A 20,788-nucleotide genomic window follows, 5' to 3' on the forward strand; every position below is an offset into this window, starting at 1 on the left:
TCATTAAGAAAGGTGGTATTTTAAAGTTTTCTTTATTTTCATACAGTATCAAGTCTGTGTATTCCCACATTAGGCAATATAATGCAGCATGCAGAGTGGACATCCCTCACCTGAAATGTGGTAACTATGGACGTCGACACATGAGTGAAATGAACTTCCCCCCATATAAAAGGAAAAACCTTTTAAATCTTAAAAAAAAAAAAGTCAACACAACCCACAAGTACATAAGGTACTCCTGTGAATAAGTCTCAAGTCTGTTCACTGTCACGCTTTACTCCAAGAAGAAAATCCAAGAATTTTTTTCTTCTTTTCAGAAATATCACTAATTATACTTAAGGTTAACTAAACTTAGGCGCAACACCAATGATTCTTATATTTGATATTAACATCACAACCTTAGTGTAAACATTAGGAGTGCTGTAAATTGGAAAACATGCAGAAAGAAAAAAGTGCATGCAAGCACTGGAGAAGCTTCAAGGGTTTCATGACGCACAGATTTAAAGACTGAAGAAGAAATGCATGCTAAAATTTTACATTGGGTTATAGAGGTGCAGCATTTGGGTGTGTCATATTGAAACTACAGTACAGTATTTTGGATGGGGGCATGCTTTTGTCATTAAAAAATAATTTACTTTTTTATCAAGAACAATAATGCCTGCAATTAAACTGTCAACGTCTATTCAGCAAGTCTTTCCAATGCCTCAAAACTTGTGACGGGAGCAATGAAATACTACTCATAAAATTGTGATTTTCAAAGATATTTTTAGAAAATTGCATTCAAGAAGCAGATGAATAAATAAGCCATGACAGCTGTTTTCTTGGCATCTGTTTCTACTGGATTCGCTCAGTGAGTTAAACAAAGTACTCTGCAATAATATAAACATTTATAAATAAACATTGTCACAATAAAAAAAAACAACACTATTTTGGAACAATATTAAATGCAAGAATGACAAACATCAAAGATTGTAAAAATGAGGAACAATAACTGCATCAAAACAGTACGCAAATCAAACCGGCTTCCCATAAGAATTGAAAGTAGGCAGTATTTCTGTCTGGTTTCCATGTTCTGCTTGGCACATCAAACTACATTTGTACTTAACATTATTTCCTGTCCTTTAAAAGCTCTCTCTATAATTATCAAAAAAGAGAATAACACCCTGACAATAAATACTATTTAAAAAAAAATAAAAAATAAACCACCATTACATAAAACTGAACAAAAGCCAACCCGTCTTCCCTTCTCCAGATAGAGATGCTCTTAGCCGTTCATCAGTCAGTAAAGTGCTACACCAAGTTATTGAGAGGACTAGAGTTCAATAACACTTACACGTTGGCTTCACCAGGCTCGTGCTAGCAAAAAGGTAGCTTCACAGAGTAAATACTTTCATTGAAATATAGAGAGCATTTGCTGGATATCTTGAGCAGATCATCAGACATGGAAAGGAAAGCGCGTGTTGTGGAGGGCAGCGGGGATGCTGGACGCTCACACATCCACTACCATCTTTTTGTGTATGTCGAGACCACCGACAACCTGAAAGAAAAATATGAAGTTAAAATAAGTGTTTGGCAAAAATGAAGATTTTCATTACCCCAAAGATGCATTTGGTGACTGAAATTTGTTCCTGGAGCTAAGAGAGTAACATCAAGTGCTTCCAACAACTGAGCCATTCTAATTGAAAACCCCATATTTTAGTAGCACTGCTCGCATGTTTATTTTTTAGAAAGACATTTTTCAGCATAAATTTTATAAGCAAATATGGTCTAATAAAACATCACCCAAGTGCTTTAAACAATGTCATTTCAGACTTGAGTTTGTCGCAAGAGTTCAATTAATTGAAGCTTTCTAGTTAATACTGTGCAAACTGCATGCCTGAGTATGTTCATTCATTCATTATCTGTAACCGCTTATCCAGTTCAGGGCCGCGGTGGGTCCAGAGCCTACCTGGAATCATTGGGCGCAAGGCGGGAACACACCCTGGAGGCGGCGCCAGTCCTTCACAGGGCAACACACACTCATACCTACGGACACTTTTGAGTCACCAATCCACCACCTACGTGTGTTTTTGGACTGTGGGAGGAAACCCATGCAGACACACAAACTCCTCACAGACATACATCACTTACACACACACCTAACATGGCCACCACCTTGTTTCTACTTTGTCCATTTTCTCAGCTCCACTTACAGTGGTTATAGACTATAGTCCATCTGTTGCTCTGACAACTTTGTGCTTCCTTGCTGTGTTTTTTTCCCCCCAATGGTCAGGATTCCCTTAGGACCATAACAGAGCAGGTATGATTTGGGTGGTGGATCATTCTCAGTGCTGCAGTGACTGTGTGTGTTGCATTGGTACAAGTGGATCAGATACAGCAGTACTGCTGGAGTTTTGTTAACACTGCCGACTCTGTTAGACACCCCTACCTCACTGGTCCACTTTGTAGATGTACAGTCAGAGACAGTAGCTCACCTGTTGCTGACATTTGGTGTTGATCATCCATGTTTCCTACTTCAGTGATTACTGGACGCTGTCAAACTGCAAAGTTCTGGTTGTTGGACCATTCTCAGTCCAGCAGTGATGGTGAGAGGTGCAATAACTTCAGCAGCACAGTTGCGTCTTATGCACCCATAACAGCGCAACACACACTAACACTTCAGTGATGAAAATGATACACCAGCCAATGACCACTGAAGAACAGGGTGAAAGTAGTCAAGCAAAGCATGCAGAGCAACAAGGACAAGTGTGTAAGTGTAGAACTACAGAGCGCTGCTCTATGGTCAGTTGAGCTGGGGAATGGACAATGAGCATAGAAACAAGGAGTTGGTATTTAATGTTATGGTTGAGCTTGTGTGCATGTGTAATTATTTTAGTACTGTAAATTTTAACGCACAGGATTTATCTAGAAAATGTAACATTTTTTAATGCTAATTAATCATTTAAAAAAAAAAATTGGCCACGTCTAATCTATACATTTTACTGAACCTAGTGACATATTAGTGGTTTTATTTAATAATATAAACAGTCACTACTGTTGAGTTCAGATACTATATTACTTTTTATTTATGCTGAAATATGAATTAAATCTCCTAACGCAAGCATTCTTAGTCCTTCTCCCTCTTTTTGATGGCCCCTCATTCATTCACATATGCACACTGGTCATAACATTAGAATATCATGAGAAAAGTGGATTTATTTCAGTAATTCCATTAAAAAGTGAAACTTGTATATTATACTCATTCATTACACAAAGACATTTTAAGTCAATTGAGAAATTCTTTTAATTTGATGATTATAACTGACAACTAATGAAAACCCCAAATTCAGTATCTCAGAAAATTAGAATATTACTTAAGACCAGTACAAAAAAAAAAAAAGATTTTTAGAAATGCTGGCCAACTGAAAAGTATAAACATGTACAGCACTCAATACTTTGTTGGGGCTCCTTTGCCTGAATTACTGCAGCAATGTGGTGTGGCATGGATTCAATCAGTCTGTGGCACTGCTCAGGTGTTATGAGAGCCCAGGTTACTCTGATAGTGGCCTTCAGCTCTATGGGGTTAAGGTCAGGCGAGTTTGCTGGCCAATTAAGAAAAGGGATACCATGGTCCTTAAACCAAGTACTGGTAGCTTTGGCAATGTGTGCAGGTGCCAAAATTCTGTTGGAAAATGAAATCTGCATCTCCATAAAGTTGGTCAGCAGCAGGAAGCATGAAGTGCTCTAAAACTTCCTGGTAGATGGCTGTGTTGACCTTGGACCTTAGAAAACAGTGGACCAACACCGTAGATGGCATGGCACCCCAAACCATCACTGACTGTGGAAACTTTACACTGGACCTCAAGCAACGTGGATTCTGTGCCTCTCCTCTCTTCCTCCAGACTCTGGGACCTTGATTTCCAAAGCAAATGCAAAATTTACTTTTTTTTACTAGTCTTCCCCATGATTGTGTAGCCTACAGAACTAGACTGAGAGATCATTTAAAGGCCTTTGCAGGCCTTTGAGTTAATTAGCTGATTAGGGTGTGTCACCAGGTGTCTTCAATATTAAACCTTTTCACAATTCTTCTAATTTTCTGAGATACTGAATTTGGGGATTTCATTAGTTGTCAGTTATAATTATCAAATTAAAAGAAATAAACACTTGAAATATATCAGTCTGTGTGTAATGAATGAGTATAATATAGAAGTTTAACTTTTTGAATAGAATTACTGAAATAAATCATGATATTCTAATTTAAGGACCAGCATATATATATATATATAAAAAAAATTATATATATATATATTTTGTGGTGTGTGTGTGATTTGGGTAAAACCAAGTTTCAAAAGGGACAGCTGAGCTCTGGAGGCACTTACAGCGCAGAACTCTTCAAACGATATTCTCCCGTCACCATCCTTGTCTGCATTGATGATGGTCTTATCTACAATCTGCTGCAGCTGTGTGTCCTTCAGGTTGTTCCCCACCATCATCTTCAATACTTGGAATAGTTCCCCATTGGAAATATAACCGTCCTTATCCATATCATAGATCCTGAATGCAACTGGAGATATTCAGAAAGGTGTTTAAGTTCAAGCAGGGTGTACTGCATGAACAAAGATGCTGATAGTTAGAGAAGAACTGGTGTTGAACTCACATCGGAGCTTCTGTTCCTTGTCTCCCTTTACGCTGAACTGTGAGACACCTTCAATGAACTCTGCAAAATAAAGGCAAGGTTAGAACTTGTTAAAACATGAGGAATGTGAAATCATAAGGCAGCAGAATAAGCTTTGGCAGTAAATTGCAAAGATCCTACTTTTAGCTGCAGTGAATCTACAAACCGGATTCCAAAAAAGTTGGGACACTAAACAAATTGTGAATAAAAACTGAATGCAATGATGTGGAGGTGCCAACATCTAATATTTTTTTCAGAAAAGAACACAAATCACAGATCAAAAGTTTAAAAACTGAGAGAATGTATCATTTTAAGGGAAAAATGTTGTTTCAAAATTTCATGGCATCAACAAATCCCAAAAAAGTTGGGACAAGACCATTTTTTACCACTGTGTGGCATCCCCCCCTTCTTCTTACAACACTCAGCAGACATCTGGGGACAGAGGAGACCAGTTTCTCAAGTTTAGAAATAGGAATGCTCTCCCATTCATGTCTAATACAGGCCTCTAACTGTTCAATCGTCTTGGACCTTCTTTGTCGCCCCTTCCTCTTTATGATATGCCAAATGCTCTCTACAGGTGAAAGATCTGGACTGCAGGCTGGCCATTTCAGTACCCGGATCCTTCTCCCACGTAGCCATGATGTTGTGATTGCTGCAGAATGTGGTCTGGCATTATCTTGTTGAAAAATGCAGGGTCTTCCCTGAAAGAGATGACGTCTAGATGGGAGCATATGTTGTTCTAGAACCTGAACATAGTTCTCTGCATTAATGGTGCCTTTCCAGAAATGCAAGCTGCCCATGCCACAAGCACTCATGCAACCCCATACCATCAGTGATGCAGGCTTCTGAACGAAGCGTTGATAACAACTTGGGTTATCCTTGTCCTCTCTGGTCCGGATGACATGGCGTCCCAGCGTTCCATAAAGAACTTCAAATCGTGACTCATCTGACCACTGAACAGTCTTCCATTTTGCCACACTCCATTTTAAAAGACCCCTGGCCCAGTGCAAACGTCTGAGCTTGTGGAGCTTGCTTAGAAATGGCTTCCTCTTTGCACTGTAGAGTTTCAGCTGGCAACGGCGGATGGTACGGTGGATTGTCTTCACTGACAATGCTTTCTGGAAGTATTCCTGAGCCCATTCTGTTATTTCCTTGACAGTGGCATTCCTGTTTGAGGTGCAGTGATGTTTAAGGGCCCGGAGAGAGTTTTACGGCCTTGACCCTTACGCACAGCAATCGTTCCAGATTCTCTGAATCTTTTGATGATGTTATGCAGAGTTGATGATGATAACATGAAGTCTTTGCTATTTTACGCTGGGTAACACCATTCTAGTATTGCTGCACTATCTTTCTGCGCAACAATGGTGGAATTGGTGATCCTCTTACCATCTTGGCTTCAGAGAGACACTGACGCTCTGAGAAGCTCTTTTTATACCCAATCATGTTGTCAATTGACCTAATTAGTGTTAATTGGTCTTCCAGCTTTTCGTTATATGCTCAATTTCCTTTTTCCAGCCACTTATTGCTACTTGTCCCAACTTTTTTGGGATTTGTTGACACTGAAATTTTGAATCAACATTTTTCATTTAAAATGTTACATTTACTCAGATTAAACTTTTGATCTGTCATCTATGTTCTATTACGAATAAAATATTGACATTTGCCATCTCCACATCAGTGCATTCAGGTTTTATTCACAATTTGTTTGGTATCCCAAAGTATCCGGTTTGTAATTCTGAGATGGGTAATTATGGGTTAAATAAAGGCTTTCCTAAGGTTAACCTGATAGTTGTCTGCTTTAAGCCAAAGTTATCTCTGTACTGTCAGATAATTTATTATACACAATAGTAAGATCAGTACATTTCAGCCTCACCTTTGAAGTCTACCTCCCCATTTCCATCTGTGTCAAATATATCGATAACCCTCTGCACCAGTGGATTCTGCTGCAGCTCTGGCAAGGACATGAACTCCTCCACACTGAGGGATCCAGAGTTATCCAGGTCAAGTTTCTTAAATCTTTTTCCTAGCCTCTTAATCTCATCAGCATCGACTAGAGTAAATAAACAGAAGGAAACAAAGGGAAATAATAAACAGACAGGTAGAGAACTAATAACCCACCACCTGTGCCAACAAAGGTCCAAGTGTGTGACCTAAATGACTAAAGCTGCTGCATGTAAACATATTAATGGAGTCCCCCTGAGAAAATGCACAACCTGATGAATTGGTACATTAAACAAAGCAGCCACTTGCATCCAGTGTTCTGGTCCCTTCCCCTAAAAGGCAGTGTTTTCTGTTCCAGCCAGAGGCTTACTTTCTCTGTTATACATCAAAGCCATGCTGTCCCCTGCACTCTCTCCCAACACTACTGAGAGGCTTCAGAATATCATAACTCCATAATTTCATTCTCATTGCCCTATGATCCTTTACATTACAATTTCTGACCTCTAGTTTAATGTATTAATTTTCAAATAAGCCCTCAAGAGAGAGAGTTGCATGCAAAGCAACATGCAAACAAGCAAACAGCATAAAAAATTAATTCATGTATGCTGAATTGTGTAGTACAGTAGTCATATTTATTTGATATATTTCATAACAAAAAAAACAAATTTGTATATGATGTAGTTGTGTACATATCTTAGAATGCAAACTCCAGTATGTTTAAATTTCATAACTTGTTGGCTGCTTGGTGTTGCTGTGACCTCACAATTAGCAGAGTGAGGTGAATATGAATAAATTTACATGTACCTGAAGTACTGCCACTTGCAGGATCAACTGGCAGTGTGAATACATTTTGGCAGGTTGTCAGTTTGTCACTGGATCATGCAATGTGTAAGGAAATGTTCAAACATTAGGTGCTCTTTGTGAAGCTGCCAGCATTCAGATAGAAATTTTATTGTGTATGTCAAGAAATTTTTTTTTATATCTGCGCACCTGTCAATTTCAATTTACCAAGCAAAGTCAACATAACAGATGTGGTTCAGTTATTTGACATCTACTCATTCAACACTTCAAGTGAAAAGAAGGTTATTATACATGTTTCTTCAACAATGCAACAGTAAAAATTTGGACTGTCTTTAGACTAGGGTTTGGAACAAGCTCACAATGTCTTCATTTTAAAGTAGCAGAATACTCTTAATATTTAAGGAGAGACATTATTAACCTTTGAATACATAGGGTATATATATATATATATATACACACACACACACAACGCAATCAACGCAGAGGTGGTGTATAAAATTAAACTCAAGACAGGTGAGGTGTGGTCCATTTATGTAGCTGCTAGACTAAGTTTACTGCAGGATTGTGTTAACTGTTAGAGTTAAATGGTGCACAATGTGTAAAAATGAGACTTTTTGGAGTGTTATGGCATTGTGCCTCTGTCGAATTTCAAATGGAATAGTCATACCAATGCGAACACTACACAGCTGCAGCTCTTTACTTTTTTTAAACCCTATCCAGTATTCCTATTGAAAGGGAACTAACCAAATCTCTTTCAGGTGGTGGGACAATCTCAGCCCGGCAGTGACAGTGATAGTAGCATTTTGCTGTGTGCTGAGGTGGTAAGCTCTCCAAATACGGACGAAATGAGTACAGACAGAAGGCTGTGCGTGTGCGCATATCCATATCTGTATTTAACATGGAGCATAAATGAGTCTTAAATTTAAAAACTTAAGCAATGCTGAGATTGCCAGTATGTGAATATTGTATATGATGTCTATTTTGCACAACCAGTGTAAATGTGTCTTCATGAAGAGGAAAAATAATTGCAAGATTCACAATCATTTTTCAAAGGTTTCTTTGTACTGTACATTATCACTTTCTCTGGGGAATATTCTGCATTAACCTTGTCAGCTCCTGCTCCTGGTGAAATCAGCATGAGCGAATCACAGCTTGTAGAGCAGCAATAATAACAATCTATATCAACACCAATTATGGCACCAAGAGGAATCACTCAGTGGCTTGGTAACTGCATATAGTCAGCACATCCATTCCATTAGTATAAATGTTCCATATTAAGCTCCATGACTGAGTGGAGGGAAAGAAAAAAAATATCTGCTAGCTTCCAATGATGCTCACATGCTCTCGCTGTGTTTAAAAGGAAAGAAATTTTAACTTGCCATTCTCCCGAAAGGTTGACAAGTCTGTAACCTTTTTTTTTTTTTAACCCATCCGCTTTACTTTCAGGCCTAGCCACCAAACAGCATCACAGTCCTAAAAGAGAGGCCACGGCTTTCCGACATCATTAAAGCCATTACTAAAATGATCCTGTCTGAGGAGCCAAATGCCGACACCATTACGTTAATGAGTGCCGGGTAGGCGGCTTAGGCAACAACTAGAATGTATTTTTAACTATGTGTTCATGAGAAAGCCCCTTCCTAGTTGCCCTGACCCTCAGGCATGCAGGGAAACCCTTAGCAACAAGGGACTCCAGCAAAGCAGGATATTTTGAGTCACAGACAGGCTAGGATGGTTTTAGGAACTGCTGTGTGCCTCTATAGGTCACTTCTCAGCATGTGTCCTTTCATAAAATAAGCCCATGGTGTGAGCAGGGAGGTACAAAAATAAATAAATAAATAATATAACCAGACATTATTCATGCAATGGCAGTTTTTCTTATTTATCAATGACACATCAACATTAGTCAAAAACTGATTCATTAAGAAGATTACAATTAACAATAAATCAACAATACAATTAATGATAAAAGCCCTATCTGCAACTGTTGGGGTCTCTAGGGCATCATTACATTTTTCTAAGGAAGCATATGCTTGACTTCTCCTTCACAGTTTGTGTCTCACTGTGTGTAAGGAGGGAGAAAAAAAATCATTTGGTCAGAGGATTAAAACATAAATTTAACTGAATAATTTAAGGGTGACCTCAAAGTGAAACATTTTTAAATATAGTTAACATGCCAGAGTCTTCATAGCCAGTGCAATAGTAGTACACAATATGTGAACGCAACTATTATTTGTTGTGGGGATATATGAATTGTGTATGGAGTACCCCTGGGTACAGACACATACAAAGAAGAATGGTCAGGGATTAAGCCAATCTTGTGCTGGCAGCCATTCACACAGACAAGTCTGCATGTGTGAGTGAACGACTGTCTGTGTTGTTGATGGGTTAAACAGCTGGGCTGAGAAAGTGTGTGTGTGTGTAACTTTGAAATATCACACTACTAAAAACCAGGTCTGCTGTATGTCAAGGTTATACACCTGTTTATCTCTTGTAATTTCAGAAGCATTAACATACCAAAAGACAAAGAAGAGGACTTGCCAATACAAGAGCCCTACTCCACTGCATTACCAGGGTTTCTTTGTTCAAGATAGATACAAGGGCAAGCCTTTTAAGGTTTATTTAAAAGGAAAGATGAAAAAGATCCTGGGAATTGTGTAATGAAGCCTTGGGCAGATCCCCTGGGACCTGCAACTTATTAAATACCTCACTGGGCGCCTTAAAGTGTTCGTTGTGACAGCCTGTTTTTGCAGCTTAGTTTCTATATATGCAGTTTATGGACTTTGCTGAAGACATATTACTAGTATACTGTAGTGTTCCTGCATGGTGGCTAGCAGTATTGCCCACTAAAACATAGTTCTACATACATGTTTTGAGATACTTCTATATAATATATAAAAATGCATCAAAAAAGTAAGATTTTTTCCCTTGTATGGCTTAAAATTACTAAAAAAAACCCTAGCACTTAAAAAAAACTTCCTTGCACATGCTTCCTTTGTTTGTTTATTTATTTATTTTTAAACCTAATCCAAACTCTTTTAACCCTAATTTGCTTGTCTTGTGCATGTCTATGATGTCCAGGACACGAGGGGCAAGAAACCAATTATAATGGCCTATCAGGACTAAAAATAAGTGAGGCTAACTCTGCAGCACTGGAAATGACCTTCACATTAGAGGAGGGAATTTTTAGCCAGGACAGAGAGTGGAACTCCTCTTGGTTTCTACCATTAGCTCTGTATTTAATCTCCACATGACACCAATTTCAAATGTCACTGTAAACTGAAAGGTAAAGATAAATGCACATGTTACAGTGCAAAGATGCATCTAGGAGGGTGTCAAAGTAGTTTGCACTAATTCACTGAAATGAATGGCATCAGCATATATATATATTTAGCAGCATTTGTTAAAAATAGGCTTTGGTGTTTGGTGGAAATAAGATCAATAATACAAATGTATTTGTACTCTACTGCACAAATTATGTAAGAATTACACCAAGGTAAGTGCTATGTGATACAGTCTCATTATTACATTTAGGCCTATGCATGTGATGTTTTACTGACCAAAAAAAAAGAAAGAAAGAGTGAAAAATAAATCTGTGGCATAATATTTATGGTCTCCATGCAGACAAACAAATGGTTATAATAAATCATAATACTTACAGTGCGAGCACATCTCCAAGGGATAACTTGCTTCATTTCCCTATATAGGAGAAAAACAACAGAACAGTTATACAACAAAAACATATATTTTCTTCTGCCTGGTTTTGGGCTTGACACTCTAAACTGTAACAAGACAGTTGCATGGTATTGTGACATACTGCACATATTTAAATTTAGTTTATTTTATATTGTCAAATGACAAACATGACCTATATACACATACAGCAGTTCTCAGACAGATTGCCACTGCAGGTTAACACATTTCACTGTGAAATAAGTCTCCCTGCATCTCTGCTAACCAGTTTCAGCAAGGAAGTTAAAGCTCTGTGGGCACATCTGTGATGTTCACCCGACAGCTTCTTATTTACATATCACAGGGAGAAAACGCTCGGATTAAACGGATGACTCATAGGAAGTCTGTTAGCTCATGTAGATATAACTCACCATGCTGACTTATATCACTGCGTCAAGTTAATTAGGAAACGTTGATGTACGTATACCAGAATATGGTTTTAATGGGCTAAAAGCCACCGTTTTCATTTAAATCAAGCAAGTCTCATACAACATAAGATCTGAGCTAGGAACATAAAATACAACCAAAGAAAACATTGTAAGAACTATAGGCGCTTGTCCATAAGGCTCCATTACAGCTACATTAAACTTCCATGACAACAAAAATGAATCTACATAATCATCTATAAAGGCTTATTCAATCACGCATCTTCATAAATAACACCTGGTGTAAAGTGTTATCAAATATATGATGTAAAAACACATAACGCTCCAGTAATGAATATTTCACTCAATCCATTTGCCAGGGATGAAAGCTATTTGAGAGGATAGGAATGTGAATGCAGATGAGAACCATTTGCAACATTAAATTTCTGTTGTCTTAAAAGGTGCAATACTTGATATTTTAAATATTAATATAGCAGCAAACAACTCATTTCAGTTTAAAGATATTTTGGAGTGAAAGCATTCTGAGCAGACAAAGTCACACGCCCTCTGTGTTTGTTGCTCTTAGCTCTTAGCTTTCCTAGCCGGTCCGGCCCGGCATGCATATAAAGGCCAATTTATACTTCTGCGAACCCTGCACCTCTCCAAAAATTTAACTACGCATCCCGTCGACTCAGAACGCAACAACTGTGACTGGTCAGATTTGGATGGACACTGTTTATGCCGGACCGAAGAAGTACAGAAACATTAACTCCTTCACACACAAAGACGCAGACTGCAGAAAGTTTGTAGCGAGAGATTTCCTCAGACATGGTGTGGGCTTCGGGGATGAATATAAATGTCGAGCAAAGGTGTCGTTCGGGGGTCTCCGGGGGAAAACAATAACAAGAAACGATATGCGGGAAACACATGCCGGCTTTGTATTAGTTACTTTCCTGGCACCTCATGTAAACTCTGATCTGTCCCAAACAATGACCTACTCCCTTAATAGTGCACTTTAAAGATTAAAAGTAATTCTACTGCACTACTACATTGTGTGCTACACAGTGTAGAGGAAGAAGTTTGAGATTCAGCCTTAGTGGTGTGGAGGTGTAATTGCAGACACCAATGCAGAAGTATAAACACTCGCAACGGCGAGGGCTCTTCCATACCCTACAGCATAGGCTTTGCGTCGAGTCAATGCAGAAGCATAAAATCGAGCTTTTAGTACCACATTGTGGAAACTTGTCTGCCAAACGTTTTTTTCACTGGGGGTTATATCTATATTAAAAGTATAATGCTTTTTCATACATTGACATCTAACCCCCAACTTAATCTACACATGCAGCATCTCACTGATACAGCATGTTCAATATTATGTCAATATCTGCTCAATGCTAGACCGCGGTGGTTCCAGAGCCTACCTGGAATCATTGGGCGCAAGGCGGGGAAATACACCCTGGAGGGGGCACCAGTCCTTCACAGGGCAACACACACACACACATTCACTCACACACCGGAGGAAACCCGCGCGGACATGGGGAGAACACACCAACTGCTCACAGACAGTCACCCGGAGCGGGAATCGAACCCACAACCTCCAGGTCCCTAGAGCTGTGTGACTGCGACATTACCTGCTGCGCCACCGTGTCAAATTTTAGTTTACTACATCATTTGAACACAGCAGGTGTCCTTCCCATTGTGTCAAATGAAGAATGGACCAATAGAAATTCTCCTATAAAAAGTTACTATATTTGGAGGTATGTGTTTGTCTTTGGAAAGCCTATATATCTATAACAAAATGTAAATTCTCAAAAACTCTTACTTTTGGCTCTGGAAGACCACAGCCCTGTACATTTTAGTGTTGTGCAACAAGCCAGCCCTGGGATTAAATGGATGTGTTAAAACAGCAAAAATATTAAACTGGACAGAACAGGGTTCACTAGGACCAAGAACGACATATCAGGCAAGCAAGCATGAAAGCAGTCATACAAGAAAGGGAGCAAAGCGCTGGCCTTCTGTGTTTATATATATGGCTATACCTTAGGAGAATGACTGGATAATGGCATTCAACAGCTCAGCTCTGTTGGATCAACGCTGTGGAGCGTGGGCTCAATAGAACGTACCATCCACTGTGTAAAGTGGGGTGAAACTGTTGCTGATTACACAGGAGCCTGACAGATGTGATCCCCCGCACTGCTCCTCCATCAACTACTGCAGTCCCCACTGCCCACTCCAGAGGAACCCAGGGGAATTTAACTTGATTGATGAATATTGTCTGAGGTTGCAGCTGCAGGCCAGGAAGCACCCACTGATAATTCTTAAAGGAATAGGACAGCAAAAAATCCAATTTACACAAATATTCACCTTGGATCGTACACAATGGGTGGTATCTGTTTTCAGTTGTTATCTGTATCAAACTGATCAATGTTAACTAAAAAAAAATAAACGTACAACTAAACAAACCTTGTCAAAGGCTTATGTATCAAATGGGCTTGATTATGGGTTTCATACTACTTTGTATGAAAGTCATCTATGGACCTGTTACATATTAAATGGACATAGGTATATCACATATTAAGGAAAAAAGCAGCACTCTTCCTGAATCCTATACATTTTTGTAGTGTCAGTAATCTCAAACAGATTTCTGAGGCACATATTCGCATTATGCAAATAAGCAACAATTTCTTGCTAGCTACACATTATGTAAAAACAGACGCGGTTTATAATTAGTGGACTCATCTAGGGCTGAAGAAGACAAATTGAAGAGAATTAAAGAGTGAGGGTGCATCCCAAACAACACACTATGAAATATTACATACTACACTACAGAAAGCACTGCTAAAAGTGTTAACTATGGCCGTCATAGACAATTTTCAGGTCCTCTGTTTCCGTAAGTTATATACACGCTTCTTTCATAACTCTAATTAGCCGTCATTGTTATCTGTTGTGCTTTCATTACTGACCTCAAGCCATAAATATAATGATAATAAAAAAAGAGCTGATAAATAATAATAATAATAACGTTATAAACCAGACTCTGACGGTGAATCGGAGGCCAGTGAAGCTGATGATTGGAGCAGCTCTATATTAGAATGAAGGCTGAAAGCAGACCTTCTCTGACTCGCTGCCAAAACACGTTAATCTCGGTTGCGCATTTTCAAAATAAAAGTTTGCAAATAAAAAAAGCATATTTTGGTCCCAGGCAAGCTACATTTTTGGTCTCTTGTTTAATGTTCTTTTAGTATGTTTAAGGGCTATTAATGAGTCCACCGTGAGTGGGTGCTTTTTATTGAGTAAGGTTTATTGGCGATTCCTTGTGCCTCACCTGTAATACCTATGCGACCAGTGGTTCGCACACCACACTTTGTTGCTTCCCTGTAACACAGCGTTTCTCACAGAGGAGAACCTAAACATAGAGGACAACCTAGCATCTCGAGAAGCTTGTACCCAAGAAAAAGCTTTGTCTTTTGGCTTTAGTGAATTGATATAACACCAGTCTGTTTTAACACTTGAAGCACAGCCACATCACCGAATATGGCTCAATTTTAAAAAATTGCAGTCCTTTCACACAGCACAAGATTGAACTATTAACGTGCTCATGTTGTAGACACAGGTTAAAGTGTACATACTTTCACTATGAGCTGTGCAAGATCCACTGGCCATTTTATTGGACACATAACTGTTACAAAGAAAGAGTTTTGAGTTTTTAAACCCTGTGTCCACTTTATTAGACTCTGCTATGTTTCTCTGCATTGCTGTGTCCACTCGTACCAATGCAAAACACAATGTCTCCTCCACTACCTCAGTGTCACTGCATCACAGAGAATTTTCCACACACCTGCTCTGTGCTGGTCCTGAACACTGAAGAACAGGATGAAAAAGGACACAAAGACAACTAGACTATAGTCTGTAATTGTAGAACTACAAAGTGCTCCTGTATGATCCATGGAGCTGAGAGAATGAGAGTGAATGTAGAAACAAAGATGTTGTAATAATGTTATGGCTTATCAGTGAACACAGCAGTTGTCTGTCATATGTTATGAAAATGTTATGATGAATTGACCAGTAGAAATGCCTCAAAATTACTTGGAATAGAATCTTTTTACATTGAGTTCAACTGAAATGTTAGATGTTTTATCCTCCTGCTGTAAACTTCCTGTTTTTGAGATTTATCCATTTCATGTCCCACTGTTTGCGCTAGACTTTGAGTTTTTGTACCTTTTTCATTGTTTTTTACTGGGTTTCACAATGGTGGCTAATATTCATCAAATTACACACAAGAGCTAGGTGATTGACCAGATATTTTACAGAGATTAAACTGCTCAAATCTCAAATGACATCAAACTGCCAAGACATGTTTGGTTAACAAAGCTAATTCTTTAGCAATGCACTGGAGCTACAAAGCTGATACAGATGATCAATTTCATTTATAGTAAAAGGAAATTGATTTCTGCCTGAGATTTCACTTTAAAGAGTCTCACTGATCAATAAGGTGAAATAAACTGCTGCATTTATATGCACATACTACATTATGGAGAAAAAAAAAGAAAAGAAAGATAAACCATACAATTGAATTGAAACGTACAACGACAAGGAAAGCTCGGCTGTGAAAGATAATGACTTAAGGTAAAAAGGCTTGGGGGCTTAGGATTACTTTGTTACTAAATCAGTCCAGGTGCACAGTCTCACTGCAGAATACCTGTGTAAACCCTGGTTTCAAAAGCACTGGATCATTTTAGACTCTGCTTTTCAAGGCTCTTTTGAAAGATTTTCAAGAGCCCCTGATCAGAGCACAGATATAAATAGACATTAGGGGGAGTTTTTAACATTTGCTGTATTCAGGTCAATACACTGAATTTCGAACCACTGCTCAAATGCCACTGAATAAACTGAAATCTGTGTAAAAATAAGATAAAGTCTAAGCATACAGTTATTGACAACTAAGCATACAGAATGCTTCTGGCATATTACAAAATAATAACACAAAAACTATAAGCCAATCCATTCCAACCCATAAAACCTAGCACTGGGAATGAATAAAACATTAGTCAGCCTCTCTCGGATGAGTCCTCCTCCTAAATGAACTAGCCTATTTAATGAGCTCAACATCGTCTGGGAAGGCTAAGAGGCGAAACAATCAGTGTGGTTCATGAATAATGCATTGTGCATTCAGAGTCAATTAGACTAAAAAATATGCTTTGAACAGTGAATACTCAATCAAGAAGTGTGCGCTAGCCCCCTTACAGTGTATAACCCCAGTAATGAATAATAAAAATAACAAAAAATATGCTTACAAAAAAGTATATTTCGCAGTTTGAGGGAGTGTTAACCTATTATTAGCCTCTCTAGAATGTTAGGTTCAACTGCAAATCATATGAATTTCACATTTATGCACTTTTTAACCATTTACTTATGGTACGCTTAAAATTCATGATTTTCCTTAATAGAAAGTCCCTTAGTGTTTTGAAAACCATTTCATATGTTCCTTTGGTGATAGGGGAGAAAAACCTAGAATATGGAACTGTCATAACTAAACTTGAGAGAAAACTAGACAAAATGAATAAATATATATTATATATATATATATATTTTTTTAATTAATATATATTAAAATCTGTTCTTTCTTACAACCAGAAGCAGTGTCCTTTTAAAACATACAAATATGAATATATTATGCATAAAATATCATTATTCATTTGAATTCTTTTGACTTTATTTGAAAAAATAATGGTGTCAAAATTATTTCATCAAACCAAATCCGGCAAGGTGATAAGCATCATTTTGTTAACTGATCTGACTGGCAGATGTCATATGAGCAATCTTGACAATGTATTGCCATTAACTCATGCTACTTTATATGGACAACATGCATGTCTAAGACAGCATTCATTTCCTTGCAATGGCTCATTTCTTTCGATCAGGTCTAAACAGAAATCTAAAGGGGTCAGCATCACATGTTGCTTTAATGGTTTATTAGTAGGCCTTACCTAAATAGAACTGTTCAAATAACTTTTAAATTAATTTATATATAGTTTCTCTCTTTTGCTACACCCCTCCCCAATGCTGTTGGTTTTCTGCAGTCACAAGACTCTCCTCATCCAGAAAAAGACATGAGCTGCTTGTATGCAGAATGGTTGTATTATAAACCCTGGAGACCTAAAGTAGCCCATGAAAGCAGAGACCAAGTTAATGCTTCTTTATTGTCCTTAAACAAACACGTCATAAAGAAATGAAAGCTTTTAATGACAGTTCATGATTAGGCCTAAAGTTACAATCAATAGGTGGAGAGTTCAAAGCAAAATATTCAATATGCAAGAATTTTTCATTTTCCGAATAAATGTAATAATGTTTTTTGGACAAGGCAGATTCCAGTGTCTGATTTGCTTTCAGGACAATTCTGTTGAGCAGGCAATGGCTTGTGTCATCACTAACACTGAGTGTAGTAAATATGAGCATTCAGAAAATATCATAAGCAGTATCTGTTTGCACCAGCATAGAAATGTTTTTGCCGGACTGACACATACATTGTAAATAGTGGACTATAATCTACAAAATGTGATAAAATACTATGTCAGAATCTTTCCCAAATGGTACAACTGCAGCAGCACACTTATCATCAGAACGATTTAGGCTAAGATTATACTTCTCAAACTGGACTCACCATTCTTTGTAAGCTTGGTCAGCTAAGGCAGGGTTGTTTTCTCTAGATTTTACTCTTTATATTTCACTAATCACTCGACTGGATTGAAACACATACACAAGGGATTGTGTGAAGAAACGAGACATTCCAGACAAAGAAAAAAAAAAACGTATGAAACAGCTTTTCTAATGAGTCACCATGTCATTCCAATTCAAATGCACATTTAACACAAGAGTATTTGAGCACTATATCAATAACGTGGTACACAGGTATGTGCTATATCACCAGTCAAAATGATGACATGGCCCTTTTAGACAGTGGAGCTGACCTATTACTAGGCTGTTTCTGGTCACATTACCATCATCGACTAATACACTTAGTAATAAACTGTTGTTTCATAGACCAATTATGCAATAAATATTATTATCTGACATTTTCATGACTTGCCAAGTGTATTTAGGCTAAAAGGGTACACAAAAAATGTAATAATGTGATAAAATGCAATAATGCATGTTTTAATAGATGCATTATCTCATGTTGTTACGTTTATATATACACGCCATGTTAACATTTTCAAAGTTACATTGAAAAACTCTGAAGACACATCTAGGTACATCTGTGGTTTCTGGATAGTCAATGCAAAAAAACGTTTGAATTTGTCCTAGACATCCCTTGGTTACTGACTCCACTGTAAAGAAATTGGAATAATTTGCACAATTTCACACACCAAACCAGTTTACTAATCTGAACTAAATATAAACTAAAAAATAGAGCATTTCTGAAAATTAATGCCAAACCTCTATAAGATAACTATTTTAAATATAGCATTTTCAAGACACATTTAATTCGGAAACACACGGTACACTACAGGCCTCACAGCCACACTACCAACATATTTGTAACGAGCATTTATACATCTGACTGATTTATGAGCACTGTACATTTTAGAAGATGAACTTGTTTGACTGAATGTTCACAAATAAACCTAAGGTCCATGGACCCATAACCTCCTTCACTCAGCAGCCTTTTACAGATTTTAATGTGTATTACAAACCACATTTTTTTACCGGAAGGTTTCAAAGTGAGAAAAGACTGCATCAAAACAAATCCAAACCAGAGAACAGCCGCACCAGCTCTGCACAGACGCTGCCTCAGACAATACAGGCTGTAGACTGGAGGAATAAGGCAAGGGCGATGAGAGGTAACGGTGGGAAAAAACGAACACAACCTCCAGTTCAGCCATTAGAGCTACCACTGTTCACTCTTCTATTTACATTTCTAAAGGGTACATTACCGTCGTCTTTAAAATTCACACTCACACTTGGGGAGGCTAGACGGGCCAAGAGCTGTAAATGTAATTAAATTGTCTAATTTGACTAGCTGTCGTTAAAAAAGTCTCATGTTGGTTTACATTCACCAGTAGTCCACCTTAACTGCGGCACCATTTAAGGTGGAGCGGATCAGTGGAGTGAGAAGCTAACTGTCAGATACAGTCTCTCATAGAAGAAGCCGGGCTTTTCTCACCATTTTGTTTCCTGCGCCGCAGAAGAACCCCGCCTCGAAAACCGGCAACAGAAAATGACCGCAGAGCAGCAGCTCGATCAGCCGGCTCTTCTTCACACAAATGTTGCGTCTGCCTCAACAGCGCACGGTAAAAGGCCCCTCTGTGTGTGTGTGTGTGTGTGTGTGTGTCTCTGTCCGTGTGTGAGCGTCTATCGCTCTCGGTGTGTATTGAGTTAGTTAACTAGTCTCTCTCTCTCTCTCTCTCTCTCTCTCTCTCTCTGTTTTTACTGCAGTGAAAGTAGAGGGGGCGTGGCTTAACAACATCCGGACCCCTTCCTGATTATTCATTCATTCATTCATTATCTGTAACCGCTTATCCAATTTAGGGTCGCGGGGGGTCCAGAGCCTACCTGGAATCATTGGGCGCAAGGCGGGAATACACCCTGGAGGGGACGCCAGTCCTTCACAGGGCAACACAGACACACACACATTCACACTCACACCTACGGACACTTTCGAGTCGCCAATCCACCTACCAACGTGTGTTTTTGGACTGTGGGAGGAAACCGGAGCACCCGGAGGAAACCCACGCGGACACGGGGAGAACACACCAACTCCTCACAGACAGTCACCCGGAGCGGGAATCGAACCCACAACCTCCAGGTCCCTGGAGCTGTGTGACTTGTGAATTGATTGTTTGATTGATTGATAATAATATTGTAATAATAACCAACATGTTTGCTTCGTTCCTATTTGTATATTGGACGTTTTTGTGATGATTTTAAAATTATTATTTTGTATTTAAAATGTTATATTTTATTACTTTTTTTTAAGAAAGATGTTCTCAGGTAATATTTTGTATATACCAGTATATACCAGAAACATAATTGTAGGTGTGTATCTCTAAATACTGCTGTACTGCTATTTGCAGCATTCAGAGATTAAAAAAATAAATACTGAAATATTTAGTTAGCAAATTGTATTAAGTGGAATATTCATTCATTCATTCATTCATTCATCCATCCATTCATTCATTCATCCATCCATCCATTCATTCATTCATCCATCCATTCATTCATTCATTTATTCATTCATCCATCCATCCATTCATCCATCCATTCATCCATCCATCCATCCATCCATTCATTCATTCATTCA

The 20,788-nt window shown here is 38.4% G+C and overlaps 1 protein-coding gene across 3 annotated transcripts; it reads right to left on the bottom strand.

The window, feature by feature from the left end:
* Nucleotides 1-32: 32 nt before the first annotated feature.
* Nucleotides 33-19,913, bottom strand: ppp3r1a (protein phosphatase 3, regulatory subunit B, alpha a). 3 transcript variants are annotated; one of them, XM_066678517.1, is made up of 6 exons: nucleotides 13,527-13,568; nucleotides 11,050-11,089; nucleotides 6,525-6,701; nucleotides 4,634-4,693; nucleotides 4,356-4,540; nucleotides 33-1,534 (listed from the first exon to the last, which is right to left on the bottom strand). In XM_066678517.1, the coding sequence occupies exons 1-6, from the start codon at nucleotides 13,551-13,553 to the stop codon at nucleotides 1,487-1,489; spliced, it is 537 nt and encodes a 178-aa protein (XP_066534614.1). In that variant the 5' UTR covers nucleotides 13,554-13,568; the 3' UTR covers nucleotides 33-1,486. The 3 variants fall into 3 exon arrangements, with proteins under 3 accessions (XP_066534614.1, XP_066534616.1, XP_066534615.1); XM_066678519.1 differs by lacking the exon at nucleotides 13,527-13,568 and adding an exon at nucleotides 11,494-11,898 and having other exon boundaries at nucleotides 34-1,534; XM_066678518.1 differs by lacking the exon at nucleotides 13,527-13,568 and adding an exon at nucleotides 19,652-19,913 and having other exon boundaries at nucleotides 36-1,534.
* Between the last annotated feature and the right edge of the window lie 875 nt (nucleotides 19,914-20,788).

The sequence above is a fragment of the Hoplias malabaricus genome, chromosome 8, assembly GCF_029633855.1.
Source record: "Hoplias malabaricus isolate fHopMal1 chromosome 8, fHopMal1.hap1, whole genome shotgun sequence".
Taxonomy (NCBI): Eukaryota; Metazoa; Chordata; class Actinopteri; order Characiformes; family Erythrinidae; genus Hoplias; species Hoplias malabaricus.

Coding starts and splice junctions, on each gene's coding strand:
- ppp3r1a (XM_066678517.1), bottom strand. CDS start 13,553: ATGCCATTATCCAGTCATTCTCCTAAG. Junction 6,702..11,049: donor CTTGGAGATGTGCTCGCACT/GTAAGTATTATG, acceptor TATTTACTCTAG/TCGATGCTGATGAGATTAAG. Junction 1,535..4,355: donor CGTTTGAAGAGTTCTGCGCT/GTAAGTGCCTCC, acceptor TTTTTCTTTCAG/GTTGTCGGTGGTCTCGACAT.